Below are 13,137 nucleotides of genomic sequence, written 5' to 3' on the forward strand. Positions count from 1 at the left end.
ATTCAGGGTCCCCAATTGAATGCAGAAACAAACTCTCTGGAACATGAGCAAGTACATACACAGGCTTATATCATTATAATACAGAGTACTTACAGTGACAGAACGATTCAATATGTACAGACACGCCATGTCCCGTTTACATTAAGAACTTGAAAACTTTCTTTATTTTATTCTTTTTTATACAATGGACTGAAAGTTGAAACACAACAACACCCAGGCGTTTCCATGAACTTCGATTTGACAGCACAAATTCAAAGAACTTAGAACTGAAACTGCTGACTAAAAAAAAAGGATTCTTGATGTCTATAAACAAAAGAGAACTACTTCAGGAATTGCGTAAGTGAATATTTGAATGAGGTAATTGTGAAATAAAAACAACAGCAAAATCGATAGGGCCTATACGTTGTTGAGTCACCGTTTCCGGGAATAGACACAATTCGTGATATTTTAATATTCCTGTTTTAGGGGAAAATCAATCAAGGTATGGGATACCTACAATTTGGTGCAATCATGTTTTTAACCAAATCAAATGAAATCAGCCAAATCACGATGATTTCCTCGGACAAAATACAACTAAACCACTTTTCCGTTTGCATGCAGGGACAAATTTGTCATCCTTATAGATACAGCGTTAGAAAAAAAGGGCAAAATCACAGACAAAACCTGCTTTGCCATTTTCACGAAGAAATGAATTTGACTCAAATTTTTGCCCTGGCAAAAAGTGTGCGTCGTGTGCTTTTTTCACGAGGAGACAAAAGTCACACGAATTTTATCGTTTTCACAACAGAAAAACAAATTTGTTTACAACAATAAACAATTTTGATTGACTTATATATGCAAGTATATTATTTTGTAGTTTTGTGTCATTTAAGATCCTTTTGTGGAATAGCCTTTGGTTGATCTATATATTGGGAAAGAAACATTTGAAAAAGGGACCAACTTCAAATTTGTTTTCTCGAAACAATAGGTTTTACTCTCCGATGAGACTTTTGGCTTTACTTGAAAAGGAATTTGAACTTGAAATTGCCGGAAGAACCCACATTAAAAGGGACGAGTATTTAGAATCATTTCTCAAGTTGACGCTACTAGTGTTGCTCTGCTGAAGTAGGCGCGTTGAATCTGGACATCTCAGAAAAATACTTTAGAAAATTTACAGTCTGAAAGTCTGAAACACAGTGGATCCATTCCTGAAATCAATTTATCAGTTAATGGACAGGACTAGATCAGGACTGGTCTACTCAGTTCTCGTTTGGGTGCTGTTGGTGTCTCGAAAGCCGTCATTCTCTACACAGTTTCCTGAGTCAGTTCTGACGCCTGTCAGTTCTAAGTTTGGCCTTCCAGGATTTTCATAGGGAGACAACGGCTCACTCTTTCTCTTAGAACTCCGCCAGGCGCAGGAAAGATCTGCCTCGAAGTCAATACAGTACTGAGGGGCAGCTCTGGCTATAAGTTCGTGCATTCTGGCCCGGAATTTGGCGTTTCTTTTGTAATAGATAACGGTGTTGACGAAGCTGTTGCAGATAAGCCACCAATATGTGGCAAATGAAATCACCTGGGGGATCTTCTTGCCACCTACTGTGAGAATGAACACCACCACAAAAGGGCACATATGAATTATTACTGCAATCATCATGAGCCTCACCATGCGGTCAAGTTTTAGGGAGGTTTGAGACGTGCCGTTAGCCAGGGCAGACTCTTGGCTCGCCGTGGAAGACTGCGCGATGGCAGGCACCATGGCGGCTCGTCGGCGGGCACTTTCCTTCAGCTTTCTTTTAGCTATTGCCGATGTGACAAGCATAATAATGATGCACGGGAGCACCGCCGCGACAAGAAGCACAAGACTAAATGTCGAGTTTTCTGTGAAAACTGACTGGCATATGTAGAGTTGGGGGGAGTAGAAGTGAGGAGGAAGACCAGCAAAAATCGTCGTAAATACTGAAGCGACCAGCAACCAGCACATCGCGATGGCGATGGACACAGTCTTCTTGGTCACCAGGTGGCCAAACTTCAGAGGGTGGGCCACAGCAATGTACCGTTCGATGCTGAGGAGCATCAGAGCCAGGCCCGAGTTCATCAGCGCTACCTGACCGACATAGGCCGCAATAAGACAGACCGTGTCACCGTAAGGCCAGGCATCGGCCGTACCCTCCAAGGTAGCAGACGGGTAGATAGACAGAACAGACACGCAGCCCACAAGGAAGTCCGCCACACTCAGGGATATCAACAAGTACCCATGGCCGTTGCGGAAAGACGGTGTCGACATTAGAACCACTAGGTTGCCTGTGTTGGAAATCAAGACTAAGAATGATACTGCAATGACTACCATCACTTCCAGCAGACAAACGACGACATTGGGACACGCGTAAACGAACGTAAAATCGTCATCTGTAGTAATATTTTCCATTTCTCTGCCTACAATAGCCCATTAGCGTGTTCCGAACGTTTGTACCTGCTACTAGGCAAATAACGAAAAACGCTCTTGCCCACAGAAATTAGAACGGCACGTACACTGCCAATACCAGTTGACTTAACAGAGTTCAACCACATTTGTAAGGTCAAATGACGTGTTGGCTATGATGAAAAGACGTCCTTCAAACACCACTGCACTTCCTGAACTTCCCTAATGCGTGTACACGGCACAACAATGGAACCGTGTAGATGATTAAATCACAAATCTTTTATTTGCAAACCTTGAACGTGCTTGGGATATTGTATTGGGATAACTTGCTTAAATGCCCACCACAAGTTGCCTAATAATTTATGGACACTGCAAACCGCTCCGAATCCTACAACTTGTACAAGCGTTCTCCAAATTCCCATGTGATTTCCCAACCAACTGACCTTGCGGGACATGAAATGACAATGGACTGGTGAAAAAAAAACACAATACCTCCTGCATTAGCGTGATGGAAATATTCGGCCGGTTGTTAAATACATTGAAAAGGCATGGGCGTAAATACCGGGGGAGAGGACACGCCCCCTACTTTTTGAGAGGGGGAGATGGACTATTGTGAAGACTTTGTTTATTATTTCCTAACGAGTAAATGTTTGCAATATCACTTAATAGGGAAAACAGTTTTAAAAGCCATAAATTGCCATTCTGATGTAAGATTCTGCATGAATGTGATACACATCTACTAATGTACTTCTTTATCGTGAACAACGCCCCCACACAGTGGCATAGCGAAGGTATTTTCTTTGGAAGCGCCAGAATCAATTTGCCGACTTGTACCAGTGTTTGCCAGCCTCGTGTCATGTAAAATTCACAAAGTGATCTGTAATGGTTTGCTACAATTCATACTTCAAGGGAAATACCGACCGTCAACGCGTACGTTTGAAAATAATGTCGCATACTTTCGTAAGATGTAAAAGTCGGGGTTTGAAACCAGAGGGCGCACTTCAAAAATCGCGGCAAATTCACTGCATGTGCGGTCGTTTGTGCGAACCCTCAAAGGGCCAGGATATTTTGACCCATTTCAAACTGGGGGGGGGGGGGTTCCAACTCCTTAAGAACTCGGCTGTGCTACGCCGGTTTTTTTTTAAACTTAGCATGCATTTACAGATGGACACTCCTTATCATTATAGACGTTGTCCAGGAGAGCGTGTAGAATTTCAACAGCTCTAAAAAGTGTACTTTTCAAGGCATTCAATCAAAAAAGCAATGTTACAGTAAAGGGCTTTTGTACATTGAAAAGGAGTCTAAAGTTCAATCGTTTTGTCGAGAAATGCAACGATGATCCATGAAAAACGTAAAAAAGAAGGGGACAGACTCAAATCCTTTAATGACGTGTTGTGGCTCACAGTTGTCAGTGTGCCTTGTAGGTATCGCGCGCCCTTTTAGTTTAGGGCGTGCAACAAGCGCGCATGCGCACTCCATTTTCAAGCAACCAACTTTTTTCGTGCAAGCAGACGACGCTATAGCGCAGACTTTTTCAAGGACTGATCTCGTAAAATGCCAAACCATGGCAGCACAAAGGACTTTTGTGAAAATCTAAACACGATACCACGAACAACACACACTTTCCCTCCATTCAGAAAATTTTTATCTAACCTCACCATGCGGTAAAGTTTGAAGGACTTTTTAGAGGTGCCACCAGACGAAACGGACACTTGGCTTGCGCGCGACGGTGTGATGGCAGGTACTCTGGTGGCTCGTCGGCTGGCGCTTTCCTTTAGCTTCCAACTGACTATTGCCGATGCGACAAGCACAATATGATGACAACTGAAACCACGTACATGATTAAACCAAAAGTCTGTATACATCGTCTTTTTTCCTGTGTAATTATTTCATAATAAAACGGAAACATCTACATTGCGCAAATATACAAATACACGCAACTGCGCATAATAATACTCATCACTAGGTGAGGTGTAAATGAGTTTTTGGAAATAGCTTCTTTAAAGAGATGAGTTTTTAGAACAATTTTGAATGCGTCTACAGATTTGGCATTTCTTAAATGAAAAGGCAGGTTCATCCAAAGCCTAGAGCTGCACAAACAAATGCACGGTCTCCAAGAGTAGCCTTAGTTCTACAATATGGTTGAGGATCAACCTGTCGAGTGAACTGCGAGACAGTACACTACATATGTGGCTGGGATTTAGTGACCTGTAATATAATTCAGAGATGTATAACCCGGTGTTGAGTCATGCAAAGCCTTAAATATTTAAATATATTAAATACAAGTCTTTGTCGAACAGGCAACCAGTGCCATTTAACCAGCAAAAGGGGAAATGTGGCAGTATTTGACAGAGTTAAACACAAGTCTAGCACACGCAATCTGCACTCTCTGTAGCTTTGAAACTTGGGAATTGGGAAGTCCATATAGTAAATTATTACAGATAGTTTTGCAGATAGTAAAAGGCACCCTTAGTTATGTTTCGATTCATATTAAGGTGGGAACCTGACAGCACATCCAGCCTTTTCGCAACTGTGGATGGCTGAACGTCAGCAGTTCCAACTGTAATGCTGTGGATGTTTGTCTCGGCAAGCTGCATAGGTGTTGCGACAAGCAACAGTTCTGTTTTATTATTATTGAGCATCAGTTTGTTCAAACATCCATGAACAAATGTGAGAAGTGCATTGTTGTAGCGTCGAAATGCCTATAGTCAGTTGGTTAAAGGAAATGTAGAGTTGAGTATCATCAACATAACAGTGACAAGAGACCTGAGGATAGTATCTATTTATCGCGTGTATCAGGTTACTTGTAAAAAGAATAAAAAATAAAGGGGCTCAAACAGGAACCCTGTGGGACATCTGATGCCGAATTTTCTAGAAGTGATATCACCCATGACTCAATCCATCATAGAATAGATCCCCTGATACCAAAATGAGTATATTTACAGTGCATTCAATAATATGACATAATCAAAAGAGTGTCAAAAGCAGCGCTTAAATCTAGCAGGACTAGGAGAGTCACCTTTTGTTGGTCTATGGCCATGAGAAGATCACTCTCGATTCTCAACAGTGCAGTTTCTGTGCTATAAAGGTATTTGTATGCAGATACGTGTAAAAAGCCTCCATGTTCAGCTTCACTCCTTAGAAAGGCCCTGAGGGTTAAGAAACACTCAACATTTTGCCTAAAACTAGGTCATCATGGCCCACAAAATGGTTCTGGATACGCCGATATAACAGGAAAAATAGGTGCACAAAATAGCAGTCTCCTTAATACTGCAGAATCACGAGCGGTTTGAATTTAGATGAGTTACCCGTTTTCAACCTTTGCATGGACTAAAAAAAATCATTATTCATTTTGTCTTCTTCGGTGGTCCTTTTTAAACCTGCGAGTGGCGAGGTCTATTACGTTATAGTTGGCTTAGTTGTTAAACAAATATTACATGTCTATCGAACTAATGACGTATGATTTAAATTAGGTCTACAGGAGCATTGCCTTATAACATTTCGAAATGCTCTCTTTACATTGTTCAATTCAGTTTATGTATAGTTTTAGTTTGATGGCAATTGTAGACTTTCATTTAAAAGACGGTATCACAAAACAGGGTACCCGTATTAACGTTGGAATAAAACTGTCTATACTGCAACAATTACTATGTACACTATTAGAAAGATTACCGGTGTGTGACTTAACCACGTCCCATGAAATTTGTAGACTTCAGAACTTGTATTGGAAAGCATAAAATCCTGCTTGAAGATGGTCATCTCAAGGTGGAACATATGGAGTAAAGTGGAACATGGTAAGGTTTGTGCTCATTTAGAAAACGACATTTTGAATGTCATGTTCTAGGCTAGGCTTATAATGTTTTAAAGCACTATTAGGACAAACACCAGTATGTAAAAACGAAACACCATTTGATAAAAATAATAATTATGCAGAGAGAGTGTGTTCACAAATACTTCCTGGGATGTACGTCCCTGGGTGAGGTACTAATTATGGTCATAACCTCCCAAAATACGTCAAAAGGTCTACTTTCGTTAAAACTGTAAAGGAAAAAATTGTGACCTATTGGTCTGCTCTGCTTTATTCACAATTCGGCGATTTTAAATAGCAGTGTACAACCCTTTATACCTTCACAATATACCATCATGGTTGGGTAAAGTTGGAACATGTTCCAACGCTTCCACAAGCTCCGGACTTGCCCCAGTCACTTATGTAACATTAAGCAAGCTTACTGCACAAAAACACGGAGTGCAGAAACACGTTGTTGTAAGCTTAGTTTTCAGCTAAGTACCACAACTTCACATACCAAAAAATTAATCACCTTTTTCCAATGAAACATTATAAAGACAGTGCAAAAATTTGGAGTGATAAACTCAAGAGAGTCAAATGTAAACTCACCTTCCCTGTTTCTATGTATAGGGAAAACTGTAGTGTATAAAGCAATATACAGTAGATGACAGTAGCCCTTGTTTGAACCCCCTTATGTGATTATGAACGTATTAAATATCAATCCATCCTGCGACAGCGATTTTTTGCACCACTTTCTGACGTACTTTAACCCGACGAACGTAGCTAATATTTCGTTTACATGTTCCCTATGTCCAACATTACCCAAATACTAACTTCAGAATAAGTAAATACGTCGGTAACGTGCTTGTCGAAAATACACAAGTCCCAGCATCTGCTGTAAACATTGAGCAGGAACCTCTCGTGTGAAGACTTGCAGGCGTACGCGCAAGCGAAAAATGCATAGCATCTGCTAGTCTGGTTTCCCAGATACTGACCGAGATTTTGAGAGACTTTTGGAAAGACAAGAAGCAAGCGTAAGTTGTAAGTCTTCACACGAGAAGATCGTTTGGAATATTTACGATGAGAGTGTGGAGCTGTGACATATATAGTATTGTACAAATACGTTTCCCAAATATACAAGTATATCAAATGCTGCGACTTTTTGTGAAAAATAAAAAAACAACGCTCCCAAATTTGAAACCCCACCAAAAAAGAATAAATAAATTGAAAGGAACACTGCCTTCCCCTAGAGACGTCGCATCAAGAGCGCCCTCTGTTTAAGAGTTCCACACATGGCACGTATGTTTTCTTCCTGAACTTAGTTTTGCTTATTGTTCAGGGTCGTACATTGGAACGCCAGTCAGCTTTTGTGATGAAACGAGAAAGTCTTATGGATGATTTTGTTATTAGTTAATGATCTTATGTAATCAAATATGCAGTAGCCTTTTTCGAGAAGTGAAAAATCGTTTATTTCTTCGTGCAAAACAAACCATGATATTCTTGCAATCGGGGTTTTCACAAGAATGTGAAACATTTAAACATGAAGCCAGCGTTGAACTAAAGGTCATCCTGATGGTCATTAGCTTGCTAACGATTTTAAAAGCCAGATTCACAAACTTAAAAATCAGGTTCGCTGTGATTTTATTCAGTCACAGCAATACATTGCTTAACCAAAAGTACAGTTGATATTCCAATAGTGTAGAATTTTGTAGGGTTTAATGGTGTCGATAAAAATCAGTTTATGATATGTCAAGGAACGATAGTCACTTCTAATGACGCTGTTACATGAAATGGCTTAATATCTCTTATGCACTTTTGGCTTTATCATATGTGTCATTTCAAACGTCCATTGCAATATGTCGGGTATTTCTTCAGGAAAACCCCTACAAGAAAAATTTTCAATGGTTTATGTTGTACTCTATGTCGGCGTCTCCATGCGAGACTACGGTATGCACAAATACCGAACACTGGCTACGGCTCTCCACCGCTGCCTCCCTTGATCAAAATTTGAAGCCAGGAGACAGGACCGGATTATGGCTACCTCTGTCACGCGCCGCCCCATACAATCCCATGTATTAACTAAATTGATACACCGGCAAAGCTGGGTGAGCATACGTGATGGACATCACTTGACACCATGTTCCCCAATTCTAAGAAAGGGTGGTATGAATTTTATTTTGTTTCTAAGTAAACGCTTTGAAATTGGAAAATAAATTTGAATGCTAAATTTGGCTCTAGCTAGGAAATCATCATAACTTGTTGATAGCTGATATAACACACACACTGTAGGGGAAAAATTAGAAATGTCGGCATGTGGAACTAATTCCCGTGTAAGTTGCAGAAAACGTGCAAAACATCCAGAAAAATTGTCGTATGGACACTTTAACTTTTCCCACTGTTATTCAAGTTACCGTCTGCAACAAAGACAACACGCAGTACACAATAATTGCATTGAACTTACCTTACCTATTAATACTTCTCAGATGATCTTCCAAGGCCATGTAGTTTCCAAGCAAAATATTCACTGTGTGTGGTGTGTTAGGAATTTCGACGGACATTCGATACTCATATTATACTCATGTAGGCCTAACGACTTGAGTTCAGTAGACAGTAAAATGTGGTTCCACAAAATGAGCCGCTAGCTGAAATCCCTTGCAGTTAATTGGTGTTAAAAATCCTCTTCCCCTCTCAGTCATATCGATAGCATTTAATGTAGTTTAATCCGGTATTTTTATCCGTATCTCTAACATCCGTATATAAATCCATTTGGGAGGCAGGCCCGACGAAGAGTGCGCCAACGAGTGTGTGAAGTAGGCACGAGCAATCCACCGATGACTGCAGGTATATGTGCGACTTTCTGTACATGAACATGTAGCACTCTATGTCGTGACAAATGATGCAGGGGCATAATTCAGGGCTAGGAGTGAGGTTTTTGCACAGCCAGCTCTGAACAATGGAGCAAATTCATCTCATAGCTGAAGGCATTAGAAAGAATCAACATTTTTCTTTCCTTGTGTATCGGATAATAGCTTTGTCAGGGATTAAGTTTAAGTGGGACAAACGACTGAAAAGCACATTCTTCGATTTCTGTGAATCAAAGAATCTTCACTCTCCGTTTCTCCTCAACAGATCTTGTCACCCCTCCCCTTAAAAGGCCTTACCGACAGTTGTATAGCCAAAGGTCAGACGAAATTCCAGTGATGTTAACAAACTTTTTCGACACAAGGATCCACACCTAAACTTTTTGGGGCCAAACCTAAACTTGTTTTTTTTGGGGGGGGGGCGCAAAACTGTTATTTTGTGGCCTTTCTGAGGGTGAGGTTATAGCTTTTTACATACTTTTGAAGGAAAGGTAATAAACTAGACCAAAAAATTGCCTTTCCCCCCTCTCTCTTTTAAATCGGGGGCTTCTTTTGGGGGATAGCCCCGGTTAACCCCCTGGATCCATCCTTTTCTCGATGCTGCACTTTACCGTCTAGGATGTTTTTCCGCCCTTTCTATCAGACGTTCGAAGGACGAACTCCCTCCAGAGAATACCAGGGCTCAAGATGGAGTCTTCCGCGCATCCGCCAGATGTTGACGAATGCCAATAACCTTTATTAGAGGGTCAAAAGCAACAGATTGGTTAATTTCCCAGCTCCATGAGCTGATCTAAGCTCATGCCATTTGTGGCCTCCTATGAAACAGGACAGAACATATTCTTCAGGGACTGCAACTAGTTACCGGTGGAAGTGCAATTTTGAGCGATTTGCGGCTTAACTTGGTAGGTTTGCTGAGGGCGACAGTCTGCTCATATCAACTCAAACTACGCCTAGAGTGAATCATTGTGCTCTTGACTGATAAAAAGAAGCACTAATGCCGCCGACTTATCCACATCCTGGCGTCACCAAACAAGTCTACGCTCTTGAAATCAAGATGGATGGCTCTGTAATGCGCTAGAGGGTGTGGTTTTAATCCTTGCATTTACTTTCCACTAAAGCTTTGCATTGCTTCTCCGGAAATCAGACTGGCCTTGGCATTTTGGTAAGTAGGCAAAGCGATGCCTTCGAAGATTGTGTATTTCCGGGATATTTTACTAACTGAGATTCCAGTCTGTTCCAACGCTAGAAATCTGAATGAATTCAGTGTGGTCGGTTAGAACTTAAATCGCCGCTCAAGGAAGTACTTCGGGTGTATTGAGAAGAGGTTCATAAGTCATCAGGCGTTACTTTGGAGGAGCTTTGGATGAAAACAAGTAAGCTATTGCAGGTACAGTCTACACTCAAATTTATTTCAAGTACATTTAACTCTATTTAGATCTTTTTTAAATGCAGGCCCTCATTTTTGAAATGAACTAGCTTTTAATTTTCGCTTCACCCTTTCAGTTTCTGAGTGAAAAGTTTCCTTGAAGATTCACTTCTTTGATTTGAATTTGTATCACTTTGTTTTTCCTTTTCCTGATTGTACTGTGCCACGAACGTCTCTCGCCGGCACTTTATAGATATCTATTATTAGATAGATGATTCTACCAGGTTAAGGCGCCTTTCCATGTGTACAGTTTTTGGGTGCGTTGGGTACACGATGCGCTCAAGCGTTTCACTTTCACGGACACAAAAATCGACTCCGCTAATGTAGCACACGTGTGCGTTGCGTTCGGCCGTCAAAATCGCTCGCGTAAGTGTTGTACGTAAGTGTTGACGCGCGTATGGAAAGACGCCTTTAGATGTTGAATGTAGTTAAATGACACAGCACGTATTATAAGTATACAGAACGGAACTAAACGTGGCTATTACTCTGACTAAATTGTTTAGAGTTGTGAATTACTGGTATATGGCTAATACAATGCAGTCGCGTCCTTTAAAATAACACTTTTATAGCATGGCTTTTGCGTCTTCATACACACTTGGGTGCACACTTTCCCTATAATTAGGGAACAGGTGCACAGTACACATACTTTTCGAATTTGATGTATACTTTAGGGTCCGTCAAAAGTTCTCCAAACTTCCATAATGACCAAACTAAAGTAAGGGTATGTAAATGTGACGAAATGGCTGATAATACTCCCAAGTTAAGATGGAAAACGCGTTTCTGAAACCCTAAGTTTGTTGATTTAATGTGCAGATGGAGGGGTCACTTGTGCTCATCCACGTGGTTTGCCTGTTGTGGGTCTTCAGCACTTCGGTGGGCCTGGCGGCCGACTCCGTTGAGCCGACGTCAACTTCACCTGAGGGATCTTGCTGCAACCTTTGCCACCAGCAAGGTCAAACGGGGTCACCAGGTATACCGGGGATACCTGGTGTACCGGGAAACAACGGTAGTCCTGGACCAAGCGGCCCCAAGGGGGAGCAGGGATTGGGGCCTCCCGGGGCCGAAGGGGGACGTCGGTGACCGGGGACAGAAAGGAGATCGTGGTGAACGAGGGCACCAGGGACTAGTGGGGAAACTTGGGCCGCCTGGAGAGAAAGGAGAAAAAGGGGAGCCTGGAGAATCAACTCTCGTCACGCCAAAACCGCCTTCCATAGTTGCTTTCAGCGCATTCCTTTCAACGCATTTCCGCGGCGGCAATGGTGATGTAGTCGTATTTTCGAACGTCGAGACAAACATCGGCGACGACTACAATTCGCAAACGGGCGTCTTCACATGCTCAGTTGCCGGAGTGTATTACTTCAGCGTAAATCTCATGAGCTTGAACAATGACGCAGGGGTGTATCATCATCTGAAGAAGAACCGACAAACCATCATCACACTACACGACAATCAGCGAAATTTCCACCACCAGTCCAGCAATTCGGCCATCCTTATTCTGGCTGTGGGGGACACAGTCTGGCTTGAGGCTGGTGGGCCGAGTCGTGGAATTTATGGTGACAGCCGTCATTTTTCAGATTTTTCTGGGTTTCTGATCAGCACAATGCCAGCCTCGTAAAAAAACTGTTTTCGGTTTACGCCCAAGTCTCAAAGTTCCAACCACACTGCCTCCAGTTACGGTTGATAGAGTTTTTAAAAATACGGTAATTACAGGTTCTTTGAAACTTGGGTTTGTGGTTGCCGTTGGCACACAATAGAACCAAGAATTTAAAGAATCAAGGTTTTTGATTGATGCCGAACTTCATGTTACATTAATCGAACCGTACCTGCATGCACAATTATTTACAGAACAGAAGTAAACTCAATGAAGGGTCATTTTTCAATGCATGTACGCATGACATAAACCTCATCGATGTATATTTTTAGATCAAACTGCACGTGAAAATGTAATCACTAAATGCCTAGTTTTTATCTCGACCAGTCGAGAATTTAATGGAGACAGCATTTGTAAGTTGGAATTACCTATGAAAAGCCTATTTAGCTTTTAGAACAAATTTTTAGCATTAAAAATAGAGGCTTTACGTGAGCAATATACATGGAAGTGTACTTCAGAACTGCAATGGACTATGTGTTCTTTGATTGTCTAATAAGACTGCAGAACCACATAAACTGAATGGAACTCGTAATATTTTGGACCGAAACAACGAATGCAAGTGTCAACTCCAGGCCTTCTGTGGACTCCAAATGGCCTAAAATTATCAAGCATCAGTGAAGAGATTAAAGATTGCAAGGAACCTAACTGCAGAAAGATCAATTTTGTGCTCTCCTTTTGGGTGGCCGATTAGTAACGGCTCCCTCAAGTTTTTGTTGGAAATTTGGAGTGGTGGCGTTGTTCAAATTTTGTCTTAGCGAAGCAAATTTCCAGGAGGAGCGCTCATCAGCTACTAACTGGTAAACCAAGAAGAGGGTCATTTTTGAGGTATTTCAAGGTAATTATGATTTCATCCTCTTGCATCTCTTTTGCTTTAAAATTCATTTGCTTTTCTTTGGGGTGGGGTCATTTTTCAATCATAGATTTTCTGTGAGGAGAGCAGTGCCCACTTGCGCCCCCTTACGCCCATCCTTGCCATTGATAAGTTTCACAAATTAGTGTCGTCTATCCCAAAAA

General features: G+C 41.5%; 2 protein-coding genes and 1 pseudogene across 7 annotated transcripts in view; 1 reads left to right on the forward strand and 2 right to left on the reverse strand.

The window, feature by feature from the left end:
* The window catches only part of LOC110986647 (putative G protein-coupled receptor 21), a 52,712-nt gene extending 42,397 nt beyond the window's left edge, over window positions 1-10,315 (reverse strand). For 3 of the 5 annotated variants that reach the window (XR_015424884.1, XR_015424881.1, XR_015424879.1), the window contains exon 1: window positions 8,647-10,315. The gene's annotated coding sequence lies outside the window, so the exon portion shown is untranslated. The remainder of the gene's footprint in view (window positions 1-8,646) is intronic. The other 2 variants (XR_015424882.1, XR_015424880.1) reach the window with 2 other exon arrangements.
* Window positions 223-2,584, reverse strand: LOC110988299 (putative G protein-coupled receptor 21). The gene has a single exon (XM_022251665.2). It carries the CDS (start codon window positions 2,402-2,404, stop codon window positions 1,235-1,237), a length of 1,170 nt encoding a protein of 389 aa, XP_022107357.2. The 5' UTR covers window positions 2,405-2,584; the 3' UTR covers window positions 223-1,234.
* LOC110988288 (uncharacterized) lies at window positions 10,282-12,768 on the forward strand (annotated as a pseudogene). Its single transcript, XR_015424885.1, has 2 exons — window positions 10,282-10,433; window positions 11,286-12,768. The product of XR_015424885.1 is annotated as an uncharacterized LOC110988288 (transcript).
* The last annotated feature ends 369 nt before the right edge of the window (window positions 12,769-13,137 follow it).

This window comes from Acanthaster planci, linkage group LG03 (genome assembly GCF_054643075.1).
Source record: "Acanthaster planci isolate LZ-2023a linkage group LG03, COTS_SCS, whole genome shotgun sequence".
Lineage (NCBI taxonomy): Eukaryota > Metazoa > Echinodermata > Asteroidea > Valvatida > Acanthasteridae > Acanthaster > Acanthaster planci.

Excerpts from the sequence above, each read along its gene's own strand:
- LOC110988299 (XM_022251665.2), bottom strand. The coding sequence starts at position 2,404 with ATGGAAAATATTACTACAGATGACGATTTTACGTTCGTTTACGCGTGT.